The sequence below is a fragment of the Gastrolobium bilobum genome, unplaced genomic scaffold, assembly GCF_033153095.1.
Source record: "Gastrolobium bilobum isolate Gb01-03AN ecotype WA unplaced genomic scaffold, APGP_CSIRO_Gbil_v1 utg15966, whole genome shotgun sequence".
Lineage (NCBI taxonomy): Eukaryota > Viridiplantae > Streptophyta > Magnoliopsida > Fabales > Fabaceae > Gastrolobium > Gastrolobium bilobum.
Window position 1 is genome coordinate 299381 of NW_026897912.1, and position 17078 is coordinate 316458.

Below are 17078 nucleotides of genomic sequence, written 5' to 3' on the forward strand. Positions count from 1 at the left end.
ATTAGGATTTGCTAAATTTATAACCCGTTTAAGGTCACTTCAGAAAACTCAAGGCCCGGGTTTAAATTTAAATGGATTGGATCAGGCCAGATCATGGGCTGACCTGTAACTCAGTCAAAGTTGAAGAAATCCAATTCAGCAGCCCAACAGACAATAACAGCCCAACACCTACAGGAGTATCTGTACATGCTGTTGTTGCTGTTACAAAATTATGGTAACAGTATTCGAAAATATAAGAATATCTTAAATCTTAGCTCTTTTATTAAAAAGGACTAGTTCACCCTAGTTAAGGCAAGTCATAATCAGGTCAACTTGTTTCTCCTTTAACAATTAATTTTTTTTTTTTTTTTTAAAGAATTAAAACCATTTTTCACATTTTAATCACTACAACCCAATTGACCAGTTAGTCACTCATTCATTGAATTGATCATATAATACAGATTTATATATAATGGCAAGTACCCAAAAAAAAAAAAAAAAGCTTTGGCGTGTTTTATGCTTTGATACAGTGGGAAAATTTTACTTGAGAGATTTCAACCGTTGATTTTGGTAGGATTTCAAACTCGGGCATTTTCTAGCGGATCTTCTAAATTTTAAAGTTTATGAGGTTGGTATATATTACCTGGAACAACGCAAATTTTTAAAAATTCTCAACTAGTAATCATAGTTTATTTGATCCAACCTTAAGACTATGAAAGTTTCAATCATTTATCAGCAAGTGTATATAGAAACAACCTTAAGACTAGAAAGAAAAAAAAACTAGAAGCCATATGTAAATGAATAAGTCAATTTCTGCTGAGTTATGTTTTAAATCCAATGATACATATACCATATAGTCACTTGCCGAACAGAGTAAACCTTTATGCATGGGTCAACTTTTCTCAATCCCATGTTACAAGGCAAAAACCAAAAACAAAAGCCTGTCCTCAGAGATTACCCAAAAAAAGAAAAAAAAAAGTCTGTCTTCAGACTTAGTTTTGGCCGCGTATCATCTCATCTGTGTAAACCTTTTGCACGAGTCCATTTTTCCGAACCCCATGTTAAAAGGAAAAACTAAGATTTCTCTTCAGATTTAAAACTCTTGGCTGCTCTTCATAGTCTATGTAAGTCTGCGGTGAGATTAATGAACATATCTTCTGTGCAGGGAATTGTGAGGCCACCCATTGGATGACTGAAGCCAAATTCTTCCTCAGCTATACTTAGCAGTTCTTGGAATGAAGGCTGATTCAATAATGAGACTGGTATCACAAATCTCTTCTTTTCACCCTCTCCTACATATACAGCAAAGTACCCTTTAGGCACATCTTGTGATGCTGGTGCAGCTGCTTGATTTGAAAACAGATTAGATCGGCGAAGAATGTGTTTAGCACTCAAGACACTAGGCAAACGAATAGCCATCTTAATAGTATTTGTTAGAACTTGGAAGAGGTTCTTGTTGTATACAATTCTGTTTGGTGAAGAAAGTTTAGTATATGGTGTGTATTTATAGATGAAAGCGTGTGGAAAAATCTGTGGTGTATAGGTATTTAGGCAGGGATTAATAAGCGTGAGACATGAATCACATGGTGTGTCCTCCAACCTATTATACAGGAAAAAACTTGATGACTTCCACTGCTTAATAATTGTAGAGGCTCAACATTTAACAGACATGGTCAATTTCTGGGACTTGAGGAAGAGGTTAGAATTCAAGTTTTGTTTTGGTCGGCAATGGCATTCAAGGTTGGTGTCTGCTATTCCATGACAAGAAGATATAAATGGGCCATATACATCAAATTCGAGTTCCACTTGGATGCCGTGTCAACCACTCTTGTACGACGGAAACCTAATTGGTTAGATCCACATTTCCACTCAAATATCTTCTGTTTATTGATTTTCCGTGCAAAACATATACTGATTTGTACTAATCTAATCAGAATGCAAGTTTACAGATTGGAATTGAAATTCCATGATCAATTATTTTCTAGTCACCATCAAAACCTAACTATATTCAAAATAAATTTAATTACATTCCTCTTAGTTTTGTATTCATTGGAACCTTGTTACTGCTATTTTATGAGATTGTGAAGGAAAAAACAGAAGCACGAGAAAAAGGCCACTAGTGTGAAGGAAATGGGAAGGAAATTGTGAGAGACATAAGCATTCAATTGCTCTTCGATCACTCTAAATAATAGAGCAGAAAGCTGTTAATGACTAAGATTGGGCATTGGTTGTAAAACATATAGGCTCACCAATTATATGAGAACAAGCAATAGGTGACCAACAAGAGAATTTATGAGATGTAGATGGGAAAGTCTCTGGTCAATTGCAGAGGCTTGAGGCAAAGGATAAGATTGATGCATGAATGATGAATCAGCGGTTATGGCTACTATTTTCTTAACAGTAAGATTTGACGGGCCATTAAATAAGTGTACATGAAAGTTCCATTTGACTCTATGTAGCCGACTCGCCATAATAGTGTATTGCATAGAAGTTCCACCTGGATATTGAATTGAAATTCATGTTTTAATGCTATTCTATATGCAGATTACTTTGTGGCTGAACCCAGAGAACTAGAAATGGAAGACTTTTCATAATTGGGTCAAGTTTTGATAAACTTTGAACCCTATTTTTTTGATGAGTTTTCCTTTCTGTTTTTGGTTAATAATTCTGTCATTTCTGTCTCCATATTATATGGCTGTAGTGAAGACTAATTATTTACACGTGGAATTAAGTCTTGGCTAGTGCAATTTCTATTGTCCAGTTAATCTCTTTGCTATTAGTAAATACAAGGAAATTATGATAATATTTTATTTTTGAAGTACGGTAATACCCTTTTATGAATACTGGGAGGCTTGCAGGAGGTTATATTATAGTCAAGGTTTGCAATTGATTGCATGCTTTCTCACAACTTTGACGACAACAAGACCATGTGAAAAGCACGTGAAGTCCTCGTGATTAATTGCTTACTAAGACGTTGTTGTAATCTGTGATCAATTATTGGTATTATACTTTTCTTCATTCTCTTTTCAAAGGTAACCATAGGGTGACAATTTTTTTTATGTAAGTATTACCCCTCATTGCAAATATTTTCAGATGCATTTACTGGGGGCCCACACTGAATTTTTCATATTAATCTTTTGATTTTGCTTCAACTGACTTACTTCGAAATTCCTATGATAAATGAAAATCTTTTTAGGTTAAACAATTTTGTTTTTGTTTTTGTTTTTTCAGAGTAGGCATATGGTAAGGCATTGTGCCAGTTGGTATGTGATCTGCACGGTGAGCATAAGGGAAGCAGAATTCGAAGGCAGACACTACCTGTAACATTCGCGTCGCTGAGAATGGCCGGGGAGTGATTGTCAGTATAAAAAGAGATGAGACCTGAAGAATAACTGATTCCTGATAGATTTCTAGTAAGAGAGGTATATTGAAAACTTATAATACTGATAGAAAAGAGTAAAATTAAAAAACAATCTAAATAAAAAAGAAGAAAATAGACTAAATACAAAAAAAATAGAAGAAAAATAAAACAAAAAATAAAATAAAATACAAGAAATAGATTAACATATTTTGGTTTTTTTTTTTTTTTTTTTTTTGCCCTCATACTATTTTCATCTTTTTGATTTAGATATGCTTGATATTTTTTTTCTTTATATTTTTTTTTCACTTTTAGTCTTTTCTATTACTGTTAAAAGAAATGGAAGAAAAATTAAGACATAAAAGAAAAAGAAATCAGTTTGTGAATTTCCTATATATTTGGTGTTATTTTTTTCTATTATTTTGTCCTCAATCTATTTTTTTTCTTTTTTATTTAGACATATTTAGTCTTTTTTTTTTTTTTGTCTTCAATTTTTTTTTGACTATTTTCATTTTTTTTTTACTTTTAGTCTTTTCTGCTACTGTTCTAAGTTTGCAACATATTTAATCTTATTTTTCTTTTTCTTTTTGTCCTCGGTCTATTTTATTTTTTTTGATTTAGACAATTTAATTTTTTTCTTCTATTTTAATTTTTAATCTTTTCAATAAGTATTATAAGTTTTCAATATATTTGGTCTTATTTTTATTTTCTTTTATTTTTTGTCATAAGTATATTCACTTATTTTAAGAAAGGTAAAATAGATAGATTAGTAAATTTTTAACGATATTAAAGATGAATTTGAATGAAAAAAATCATAGGAGGTAAGTGATTAAAAGAAGTATAAATGTGTAAGTGATTCAAAATAAAATAATAAAAGGAGTTTTTAAACTTTTCCCTAAATTATAATAATATTAACACATGCTAACTGCCAATATTCTATAACGCCAATGCCTAAAATACAAAAATAAAATATTCTATACAATATTGGAACTTAACAACGGTTTGAACATTCTAAAATGTTGTGGATCAATTAACAGTGACATGAAATAATCTAGCTCAACAGGTGATTTTGAGTTCGAATCATGAGTAAGTAGTTATTTTAAAAATTTAATAAAATTTTTTTGCCAGCTGAAGGAATCGACGGAAAAATCTTAAAAAGAAAAAAACATTTTGCATGGATAGGTGACATTAATAAATTAAGCATATTTTAAATGGGGAAGGATTATTTGATCCTGGTGTCAAATTTTAACATCAAATTCTAACTATTGATTTCCGTGAATCAACGATTATTATTTATTGAAAATTAATAATTAATTAATAAATTTAATTTTCAATAAATAATAATTGTTGATTGGCAGAAATCAACAGTTAAAATTTGGTATCAAATTTTAAAATTTGACACCAAAATCAAAAGATCCTATTTCATTTTAAATAAATTAATATATATATATATATGGGCTTATCATTTCTCAAGCTGTCGGAGATAAAGTTATCTCTGGCTACTAAATCATAACCGTACAAAGATGGATCAATGGTGATAAAGGAAGAGAGAGAAAAAAGGAATCATAATCATTCAAAGCTGAATCAATACATATAAGAAAATAAATAATCAAAACGACGTAGTTTTGGGGTGGTCGAAGATAAATTTGTCTCAAGCAGCTTGAGAAATGTTTTTCCCTACGTATATTGGGTTTTATAATTCTCATTTAACATAAGAATTACAATTTTCCTACACACTCTTCGATTTCCGTGCTGACACGAGTCCTACATATAATTTTTTCTAACACACGGGTCCCATATGTTTTTTTATCTCTACAACATGAGATTTCAATTCTCTCTCAAAATGAGAATTATAAAACCCATATATATTTGACAAGATACACTAAAATTAAATAAATTTTAAATGTTACATTATTAGAGAGGGGACAAGGGGAACCAGAAGTTATTTGCTAGTGGTTATTTTGCTTCTAAGAGTAAATATACACAATGAAATACCTTTTTAATCATTAGTCAAAAGACTGAAGTTAGTACAAAAAGCACTCAAGTGAAGAGTACCAAAAACAAAAAGGCAGAAAAAAGAAGTAAGATAGGCATCATACGTACATAGGAGGGAATAGGATGTTAATTAATAATAATTCAGGAGGCTCGAAGTTGAGAGGTAAGATTGATGAATGCCTCTTCTTTGCAAGGGATTGTGAGACCCCCCATTGGATGATTGAATCCAAACTCTTCCTCGACTCTGTTTAGCAAGTCAAGAAACGAAGGATGGTTCAAGTAAGATATTGGAACCACAAACCTCTTCTTTTGAGCCTCTCCAACATACACTGCTATGTGACCCTTTGGAACATTCGATTGATTTCTACTCTCGAGATGCTGCCACTTGAATATCTTGTTTCCATGAAGAACCATAAATAATGGTAGACGAATGCCCATAATATATATGCAAGATGTTGCAGTGGCTTGTAGCCTTATATATACTAGCTAGTGACAAGTGGACTTGGTTGAATTGAATTGTTCTTGCGTGAACTAATATGTGTTCATGTAATGATGTTTTTTTGAACTGATCAGGCTTTGGGGTTGTTGTATTTATAGTGTTGTTATTAAAAGCGTTAAGACGGAGTGGGAAGCCATACATTTCCAGAATGGATCATACTTAATAAGACACTCCAACTCATATTTTGGCATGGTGCCACAGGACCATGGGCCCCACTTCATGAAATTCATAAAACACTCACATGGCTGTGCTCAGTTACCTCTCAACTCCATTTCAAAATCTAATCCATCACTCCATAGAAATCAGCCAGCTAGTGAGATAGAAAAACGGAGTGCCGTACACTGAAATCGAAAAGGGTCACACCCTTCCCACGTGATGAAGGCTTAAAACATGCAATAAGCACAGGACCCAATTCTTAAGAGGCTCAAAAACTTAGGAACGTTTAGGTTACGTGCATTAAATGTACCAACTATTCACACATCCGTACGTACCATATGCCATGCCTCTATATCATACATACCTGTAAATATAGTATTAAGTATTTACTATCTATTTTCTTTATTAGAGCAACAAAAGGAGATTGTAGCAGGAGTGGTATTAGAACTAGGATAAGCTGTTTGGTTTGGTACAACAATCTATGCCAAAATATGTAATTATAGCTTCATTTTTCAAACTCTGTTGGCATTGAAGAGTATATGCATGCCACTGAGGCTTTTGATTACTTGCATGAACACTTACCAATGCATCAGATATAGAGATGCAAGCAAGAAAATTCAATTGCAAAGTAATCAAGATAATCCAAATATATAGGAAGCGAAAAATATTATATAAAATTCTATAATTAGTACATGTCCTACAAATTTAAGGTGCTAAGAGAATCAACATCGGAAAGCACAAATGTGCATGGTGCAATATGCATATTGTCAGAACAAGGGTGTGGGTGACAATCATGTAAAGATTTTCGGTTGTGGATCATCATGTGACAGACTACAAATGATGAGTTACTAACCGTTTGATCCTTATCGATAATTTGTCAATGCTAGATGTAGGTTCCATGTGATTAATTATGAATCTATGTCAGTTTTGCGGTTTTTATATTCGCATTCAGCTTATATAATAATTGCTAATATAATTGCTATAAGGGTAACAGGGAGGAAAATAAGATATAGTATATTTTTTTGCATGAAAAATTGGAATATGTACCTCTGTACTTGGACTATAGAATTTGTGGCACTGTCAGCCCATCATAGATCCAATCTGGCACTCTACTTTGTTACTTACTTGCCCACTGTTTTTCAAAGAAAACGCCCTGTTTCTCTAATTTCCGGGAGTGGACATATATATATTCTTGACGTTAGTGGGTTGATAAATATTTAACAAGATCCGGGAATTCGTCAATGATTTCTGTTTATTCCATTTCTTTATGTTTTTATATTTTAAAAATATGTATTTTTTGCACATTAATTTTTAATCCTTTTATTTGAGAACAAATATATTAGAACGTGTACTTTATTGTTTCTTTTATTTTATTATTAAAGAAATAAAAATAGTATAATTAAAATAGTGCACAAATAATATTATTATATTTTTAATTATTTCAATCAATTGATATCGATAATTTAACTTGTTTTCTCTCTTTCTCCTCTTAATTCAGCTAGTTCACAATTTCCTTTTTCTTCTTTTATATTATTTAAATTGTTTGTTTATGTCAAAACTCAAAATTCAACCACGTCATGTCGATTACTATATTGTCCACAAGCTTCACCGATCACAAAAGTCTAATATAGTATTTGATAACGACACCTTGGTGGATCTTATCAATTGAGTCAACTACACCCATATTTATAGAATCAATACATTTTTTTTAACTTGCTAAGAAAAAGCGTGGGCGTCATACATGTGATTATTAGTTTAATCAATAATTATCTAATTCTTTCATTATCATTTAATTTTACGCTTTTTCAGTTTTTTTAATTGTGTCAAGTGCAATAAATTTCATTTTTAAAAACACCAATAAATAGCAAAAAAAATAAAAATAAATCATGGGCCTTCCTATTTTTTAAACGTTCAGATGCGGAGCGATATTGAGATTCGCCTTTTGGGTTGCACCGTTTCGTAGCGGAGCGAAGCCTATTTAATTAGCGCCAATATACGCAGAGGTTACACATTACCGTTTGTTACGAGGAAGCCATTAGCATTGCAGGGTTAGTCCCTTAACCTTGTCATGTTCATTTTTATTTTTATTATGTAACTAAAACCGCTGGAGTTAAATCTTGCGTGATTGAATTCCAAGATTAATCTAATTACTTTCATCACAAACAATTGAAATATATTGGTTAGAATTTAATTTCACTAGTCATCTTTTAAGACTGTTGTCCCTTTCATCTCTAATTTGTTCTGTGGCCAATGGCAACTTTTATTCTAACGCAAAGGACCATGAATCTTGCACGTGGGAATCTACTAATTATATTTCTGATTTCTTTGCACTGATTATGGAATTTTTCCCCGTGATTTCAGGGTTTGGTGTTTCTTGTGAAACTCTATACAAGAGCGACATTAATCTTTCTTTTTTTTCTTTCTTTTTTTCCAGCCCATGTTGCAGGCTTTAAATGATGGGGTCATTTGTTTCGAAAGCTCTCTTGTACGTGAGAGAGAAATGATTTATTATAGAATCCTTACTTCTTGTTTCATAATAATGGGGTAACTGAATCTAATTTTACTTGTATAGGTTGGTATTTGGTTATTCTTTGCCGGCTTATGAATGTTTCAAAACTGTGGACAAGAGTAAGCCAGAGATTGAGCGACTAGTATTTTGGTGCCAATACTGGTACATGTCTTGAGTTTTCCCCTATTACCCATTGGACACGTGAACTAAATATATTCTTTAAGTTTCAACTGTGATGCCAACAAATAATAAGCAATCGATCCGTTTACAATTTTTTTTTAGAAATTACACTAAGTATGAGACCGGTCATACTTAGTGTAGTTTATAAAATTTATAAATAAAAAGTTTGTAAATATAACCTTCCTCACGAATAATACTGTTAATTACTTCCTTGGTTAAATGTTGGGCCATCTTATTGTTGTAGGATCGTAGTTGCTTTCCTTACGGTTGTTGGAGGATTGGGGGATACTTTTATTTCATGGTACAATTATTACTTTATTTATTATCATGGTTTTTATATCTATTTTTTTTTCTTTCTTGGTGCTCTGATTTTTATTAAATATTCTGATTATGTTCTTTTTCTTTGTGAAGGGTACCATTGTACAACGAAGCAAAGTTAGCATTCTTTGTGTATCTCTGGTATTCTAAAACAGAAGTAAGTATTTCACACCTGCAACATAGATGAATTGCTCGTTTAAGCTGTTATTTTTGGGCTTTGGTTAGAAGTATTTCATGTTTATCTTTTTTTATGTTGCTGGTAATGGCTTTAGGGTAGTATTCATCTTTACAGTTCCTTCATCCGGCCTTATATGGTGAAACATGAGAAGGAAATCAATGATAGCTTGTCAGAGCTGAGAGTCAAAGCTACGGATATTGTAGGATTCGCTTGGCGTAAGGCTGTGATTTACGGCATAAACGGATTCACTGGTATTTTAAACCAGTTTCCTTCTTTGGTTGTGCAGCCTCGTATTAATCAGGTGCATATGGATAAGCAAGGTAGCCCCTGAGGTGTCACTCTTGTAAAGCAGATTGTATAGTGTATACTTTTAGGACAGACTTGACAGTGTATCTTTATCAAGTTTTCAGGTAGACAAGGTCTTCATTCTTTAATATTTAGTATCATTGCTGCAAGTTACATGTCAAGTAAATGGTCGTGAGTTTTTCAATGTGTTCACTCGTCCACCTCAATTAGATTATTGCAATGACAAGTTGAAAATAATGTATGCTTACAAATTGTGTGTTTTAGAATTATGTACCTCTTTTACTCTGCATGTTCAAATGGCTGAACTTTAAAAGCGCTCATGGTCATTGCATCTTGTTAATTAACCCCACATTGTGTTTACCCTCAGATACCTAGGGAGCAGTAACCACTCTGCTTCTTGCCAACCTTTTAGTGGGTTCCTTTGGTTATTCTAAAAAACAATCAGAAGTCATTAAGTAAAATAACAAGGATGTGCCTTAATGATTTTGGACTACTTTTTTGGCTAATTATGATTACATAGAAGACACCTAATTCACAATAATACTCTCTAGATAATTAGCTTTGTTTTTAAGTAGCATACTAGCGCTAACCTAATGGTGATCCTTTGAATGGCCTAGCCGTTCAATTAGTTTGGGATTGTTTGACTAAGTTTACGTTGATGTTTCCGAAATCAATTCATAAATTATAAGATAATTGAACTCAACTTATTTCATCAGTTACAGTCTTTATATAACACAGTGCTTGCTTTCATTGATAACTGGAAAGTGTAAAATTTCTTGCAGTGTGCTCTGATGCTAGCCCCGCATACTACTTACATTTTGACTAAACGTTATAATTAAGGGTTCATATGTTTTCTTATGTTGCATGAAAACATGAGAGAACAAAAGTAGAGACAAATTAAATGTGGGTCCCACATTTTATATTAGAAAAAAAAAAATTAATTGGCATGAAAAACGAATGTGTGTAGGAAAATTTTTTACTCTCCTATTACATGAAAGTATGATTTTCCTATAATTAATGGTTCTGCAATATTACGCAACGGTGTATGGACCGGAGAAGATGAAGATCATAATCATGAGCTCATTTTTTTTTTCCCGGACTTGGTGGGCCTTATTCAAAAATGAGAGGAAAAAAGGATTGAGAAAGAATTTAAAAAGAAAATAGGGATATAAATAGAAGAAATTTTTTCTTTCTTTGGAAAAGGAGCACCCAAAAAACCATGAACCGGGTGCATATTAAAAGAAGAATAGAATTATACTGACAAATTTTTTTTTACAAACTTATAAACTATACTATTAATTTATAAAATTTTGTAAACAAAAAATTTATAAATATAATCTTCTTTTCAAAAAAAAAATTACATAATCATAGAAAAACCGTAAAATGATAAGTAACACTTGTGCGACACGTATCCCAAGGGGATTAAGTACGGGCCAATCTAATAGTTGGGTAAAAAGAAATTTGGCCCAAGTTGAGGATCCGCGCCTGCCCCCTTTGTAGTCACGCTTCCCAGCTACAAATGGGATCTGTGGTCACCACCAGCATCTTTGTCCCAATTTCATTTTGGGATTAATATTTTTGACATAATTTTATATTTTATATTGTATGTGGGGCACGTATATATATATATATATATATATATATATATATATATATATATATATATATATATATATATATATATATATATTTAAACTTTTTAAAAGTAATTTAGATAATTTTATTTAATATATATCAAAATATAAAATAAAAGTATGTATGACTCATATTTTCTTTTTCTCTCTCTTCTCTTTATATGAGTTCACATGAATTTCACACATTTTTGTGTGTGTATTTTAGTGAAGATTAGATAAAATTATTTAAAGTAACTTTAGAAACTTTAAATCCTTTCTTTTTATCTCTCTTTTTTTTTTTCATGGACCCATATTGACCTATACACTTTTACGTGTATGTACAAGATATAATTATCTTCTACAATATAAAAAATATTAATATTTTATTACGAGAAGTATACTTAAAAGAATGCAGAATTATAATTATTAATTGCTCCACAATAATTTGTTTTCCCTTTAAATTCGCACTGAGCCAAATTAAAAAATATGAACCCATTACTGACAGGATATATTTGGGAGTATAAAAGCTCATATCAATAACTAAGTATAATGAATTTAATTGGGAATGAGTAGAAAAGGGACAAAGCTTCTCTGCTTGGTAGGGGCACAAGTAGCTTCCCATCAACTAAAACAAACAGGACCTACGTCTTTCAAGCACATGTTGTGTTTGCTCTTTTTCTCCTATAAATGATATGATTGAGATTCATATAAACTTTCTATTGGGAGTCGGGTGTGGGGTTCACACTTCACACTTCACTGCCTGATCTGATTATTTTCCTCCTCTTCTTTTTCTTTTCCCCTTCCGTGTTAAACCCATTAATAAATAGAGGCGAAACAATGTTGAAGAAAATAAGCCATATTTGATGGTTTTATTTTTAACCACAAATACAAGTACAAAGCAAAACTGTGTAACTCACTCACTCACTCAACTCACTTACTTTAGCTCGTGTGACACTCACGTCACGAGAGGTGGAACCAAAGTGACACAAGCTCAAAAGAAAAAGCAAAAACCTGAAGCATTGGGTAGCTGAGAACGGAGAGTAGTTCAGGCAATCAGAAGAGGAAAAGTGGTGGGAACGGACAGGTTCTGGATGGTTCGAACATAATGGAGTTGGTTGGGAACGAGCAAGTATTCAGCAACTTCGTGGACAATAAGTTTCATGAGTTGGATAGAGACAGAGATGGGAAGCTCTCAGTAAAGGAGCTCGAGCCTGCTGTTGCTGACATCGGTGCTGCTCTTGGTTTGCCTGCTCAGGGAACTAGTCCTGATTCTGATCATATCTATTATGAGGTTTCAATCTCTTTTCTTTTCTTTATTTTTTTCTTTTCAAGTTCTGGGGAAAGAAGAAAAGTACTTCAGTGGTAGCTTTTTCTCTTGTGCTAAAACTGGCTTGGAATCTTAGCAGTGCTGTGCGGTGGGTGGGGTTTGTTAAACATGAAAATATACATGACTTATTCTAAATTATGTTAGTTTAATTCTTCCCATATTATTATTATCATGTCTAGGCAAAAATAGTTAACTTATCATCAATGTCATATCATTATCGTCATCCGATTCGTTTCGTTCTCGTAAAGAACCAATTCAACTCAAAACTTTAAGGTGTTGGGTGAGTGTCTTTTTAATGGTTTATATTATTCTCTAACACACCCCTTCACGCAAGATCCCTTTGAACTTGAAGCGTGGATATTGCACAGACCCAATTTTTTGGTTTTATCTTGTACTTATTTAATTCCAATAGAAAGTGGGGGTGTTGAAGATCGAACTCGTGACCTTATGGTCACTGAAGCTCTAATACCAACTAATTCAACCCAAAAGTTTAAGCTGGTGGATGAGGCTACCTAAATGGTTTTATATATCTCTAACACGCCCTCTCACAAGAAAGCCCATTGGTTTTGAAAGGTGAATGCACAGGTCCACCTACCTGTACTAAGAAATTCCACAAGAGAAAATGGGAGTAATGAGGATCAAACCTGTAACAGCGAGGCTCTGATACTATGTAAAGAACCATTTCACGCAAAAGCTTAAGCTATTAAGTAAAGGTCCATCAATGGTTTATATACTTCTCTCACACGTTCCCTCATACAAGATAGTCCACTGGGCATGAAGGATGGATAATACATTGGTCCACCTAACTGTACTAAGAAATTCCACACACAAAATAGGAGGGTGAGGCTCTTATACCATGTAAAGAACCAATTCAACCCAAAACCTTAAGGTATTCGGTGAGGGTCTTTTTTAATGGTTTATATTATTCTGTAATAGTTCTTATGTCTGATGGTTTTCCTTTGAGTTTTTAAGCTTTGTTTGGCATGTGAAAGCAACTTTCTTTATGTATATAGTGGCTCGTTTGCAAATTCTATACTTTCTTAATGCTTCAGATGTTGATGGAGAAGAGTGTGAACTTGGGATAAAAAATATTAATTGATAATGTGCTTTGTAAATTTATTATGGACTTATAGCTGGCCCCAAAAGTATCCCATCCATGATACTTTGGTCGGTCCTGTGGGAATCTGCTTTTATTTTGCAATTACTTGCCCTGCTCTACTTTGCTTCTTATTGCTATTTTCTTGTCTCCCTAGAGGCAGATTTTGGTGACGTATATGGTGGAAACTATGTCAAGCTGGCATTTTTAACCTCTAATATATTAGTTTAGATTTTAGACTTTGTAGTTTAGAGTAACAAAAAGTCAATCTGCTATTATAGTCAATGATAAATTCCAGGGACCCAAACTACTAGTGCTAGCTGCAATCTGAGGTCGGTACTCGTGTGGACAGGTAAAGGTGTTCTTTTAAAGGCATACTTTGGGAAAAAGCAAATCTCTTACTTAACCAGATGCTAAAAGATAGAAAAAAAAATATATATAAAATATATTTGAAGAGTATAAGACACCTTGGCCACAAGAAGATTAGAAAAAGAAGCAATATGATTCTAGATTAATGACGTGTTAAGATACATGATAAATGAGGATTTACTGGGGGGTTTTCCCTTTTGTATTTATCCTTTTAATATGTTTGTTATGAAGTACTATTATCATGCAAGACATATTTTGGACCACCAAAAATTACACGGTGGGCTGTAATTTTTGCTTTGGAAATAGCAGGTCTTGAAGACTTGCTTATTTTCTTTTTGTGTTTGCCAGAATTTGATCCACTCTGGTGGTACATAAGAATCATTATGTATTTTTGGAATATTATTGGGTAAAACAAGAACTCTATCTGCATTCTTTTGTGAAGATGTACATTGTTTCCCATAAGATTAATTATATTTCTCTAAAGAGTTTGATTTGCCATTGCATTTTCAATAGAAGTCCTCAAGTTCCTTAGATAATTTTTGCATGAGCTATCAAGATTTCTATACATTAATTTACAAATGGAACAAGAATAGAAAATTCTATTGTCTTGGTCTATAAGTCTTGAATGAATTTACCCATGGCAAGCAAGAAAAAGTGAGCAAGATTGAGTTCAAAGAGGTTCTCTCAGACATTCTATTGGGCATGGCTGCTGGACTGAAGCGAGACCCAATTGTTATACTCCGCATGGATGGGGAAGATCTCCTTGAGTTTGTTAATGGTCCAAGTTATGAAGCAGAAATGGCATCCATGTTCTCTCAGATTGAGTCTTCGAGTGGATCACTTCGTGAATATGTAATTGAAGCTTTTGGTAGACTCACTGTTGATCATGGAATTCCTCCTACATCAGATTCTTGGGTAATCAATTAATGCAACTATTCTTGTCCTCGAATGATGTTGTTGTACATATTTAAGTACTTGTTTTTTAAAATAGATTTTTGTGTGAACAAAACATGATTAAAATAAAGTTCATTTATTGCTAAGAATCTCGTTTTCCATCTTAATTTTGACATATATCTCAATCTTCTTTCATTTCCTTACCCTTCTGGGTTATCTTTTTTATGCATAGGTTTTTAATAACATTCTGGACCCGGCTCTGCTGTCTCAAGCTGGTCCTTCTTGGGATAAGCCTGTTAGTCAAGATACATTTTTGGAAGAATTTAAGAATGTGGCATTGAGTGTAGTTGATTGTCTTAAAGAGAAACCTGTCATTGTTGCCCACAGTGAAAACACCTTTGATGGAAGTGGCGTCAAGAGACTTTTATCCAACAAGTTTGAATTAGACAAGGTTTATTTTTATTGTGATTCATTGGAATATCTTTCTTGTTCCCAATTTACTTTGTTAAACATCCTTCTATGAAATGTACCAATCTATCACATGATGCAGACGTTGAACTCAGCTTTAGAGAATCTGCCAAAAGATCGCAATGGAAAAATATCAAAGGACTGTCTGCGGGTGGCTCTAGATGTGGTGTCTCCATCTGCTGGTTTACCCCCAGTTGGTGCAATTGAAGAGGTATGTTGCCAATGCAAACAGTCAATCCATCCACTTCCCAACTTAATTCGGATTCATCTATTTGTTTATTGCTTTGACTCTATGAATTTTGTATGTTGCTGAATAGCATTGAGGTAAAGAATTAAAATAGGCTGAGAATATAGTTGAGATTGTCACACGTTGTATTGTAGTGTTCTTATTTAGTTCCATTTTTTATTTATCCTGGAGCAATTCGTTTTATGATACTCAATAGAAGCTCAAAAATCACTGTTGGAGTGCTGGCATGAGTCAGTGCTACTGCTAGTGTTTATAGCAGTGATTTTCACATGTTTTGCTGAAGTGTTCTTATTTAGTACCATTGTTTATAATTGATCTCGAAGCAATTTATTTTGTGATACTCAATAAAAGCTAGAAAATCAGTGTTGGCATGGGTCAGTGCTAGTGTCTATGTTCTTTGGATCTTGCCATTTGCCACCATGGCATGAGATACAATGATGTCTTGCACTTTATGTTTACCTGTGTCTTCCTGAGCCAGTGATTGGAAACTCGTGTGTTTGATTTTACAGCTGGATAAGGTTATTAGTGAAGCCTTTAAGATGGTGAATGCAGATGATGCAAAGATGGTTAAAGAAGACGAATTCAAGAAAATTTTAACTGAAATATTGGGGAGTATCGTGATGCAGTTAGAGATCAATCCCATATCTGTTTCTTCTAATTCAGTCGTGCATGAGCCTTTAGGCTCATCTTCTACACTTTTGCAGCCATCTACTAGTGAAACATCATAACTGTCTCAAGTACATGACCGATCAAAAAACCAAGTACAATAAACAAATTTATTTATGCAAATTGTTACTTGCATAATTTGTGTTTTGAGGAGTCAATTTGTATGTTGTGAGATTATTTGTGAGTCTGAAAAATATAGAATGCCACTGAGATGGAAAAAAAATTTCACTTATCCCTAGTCGGCAGTGTTGGTCACTTCAATTGTAATGATGTAGATGTCTTGTAGGCCGTTGATGGCAACATAAAATGAGAGACTTAAATTTAAGAATATGGCATGCCTTTTTCCTATCTTTGTTTTTGAACATATAATATACCAGCAGTTGGACGATTGTTGATTGAATAAGGAGCAAGGGAAAAGTTGTAAGTACAAATTAAAATGGACTTTGTTAGGCATAGACCATGCTTTCTGGGACCTTTTGTTGTGTTTGCATGCAATTGCAGCGATCAAGAGGCAGAGGCAAAAGGAGTTGAAATTTTTGGGATGTGGCACCAAGCAAGCTAGAGGCTACTTCAGGCACTAGAAAGAGTATACATTAACAAAATCTTGTATTTAATTACCTCTTGTATGAAAAACTCATGGGCACCAATGGAAGCGAGGACTCTTTCATTAAAGAGTTCTTGTCCATCAAACAACTTGTGTCATAACTTTGAACAGACCTGGGAAGTTGTTCATCTCCTAAGTGTGGAGAAATTCTTGAATAGGCACACATTTATGCCATGGGTAGGGACCACCATTAATGTGTAAATTATGTGCCAATTGTAGCAAGTGACTTTGATATTATGTCTTAACTCAAACTCTTAAGGCATTAGTTTCATTGATCTTTCCACTTATATGAACTTCACTCATTTCATTACCAGCC

At 33.3% G+C, this 17078-nt stretch overlaps 4 protein-coding genes across 4 annotated transcripts; 2 read left to right on the forward strand and 2 right to left on the reverse strand.

The window, feature by feature from the left end:
* Positions 1 to 800: 800 nt before the first annotated feature.
* On the reverse strand, positions 801 to 1689 carry LOC133311346 (auxin-responsive protein SAUR23-like). The gene has a single exon (XM_061512376.1). It carries the CDS (start codon positions 1396 to 1398, stop codon positions 1093 to 1095), a length of 306 nt encoding a protein of 101 aa, XP_061368360.1. The 5' UTR covers positions 1399 to 1689; the 3' UTR covers positions 801 to 1092.
* Positions 1690 to 5473: 3784 nt separating this feature from the next.
* On the reverse strand, positions 5474 to 5770 carry LOC133311387 (auxin-responsive protein SAUR21-like). Its single transcript, XM_061512432.1, has one exon. The coding sequence runs from the start codon at positions 5768 to 5770 to the stop codon at positions 5474 to 5476; it is 297 nt and encodes a 98-aa protein (XP_061368416.1).
* A 2670-nt stretch (positions 5771 to 8440) lies between these two features.
* Positions 8441 to 9503, forward strand: LOC133311374 (HVA22-like protein i). The gene is made up of 5 exons (XM_061512414.1): positions 8441 to 8472; positions 8560 to 8658; positions 8921 to 8977; positions 9088 to 9151; positions 9267 to 9503. Exons 1-5 carry the CDS (start codon positions 8441 to 8443, stop codon positions 9501 to 9503), a joined length of 489 nt encoding a protein of 162 aa, XP_061368398.1.
* A 2693-nt stretch (positions 9504 to 12196) lies between these two features.
* LOC133311375 (uncharacterized) lies at positions 12197 to 16220 on the forward strand. Its single transcript, XM_061512415.1, has 5 exons — positions 12197 to 12382; positions 14529 to 14798; positions 15010 to 15228; positions 15328 to 15456; positions 16002 to 16220. The coding sequence occupies exons 1-5, from the start codon at positions 12197 to 12199 to the stop codon at positions 16218 to 16220; spliced, it is 1023 nt and encodes a 340-aa protein (XP_061368399.1).
* Positions 16221 to 17078: the final 858 nt, after the last annotated feature.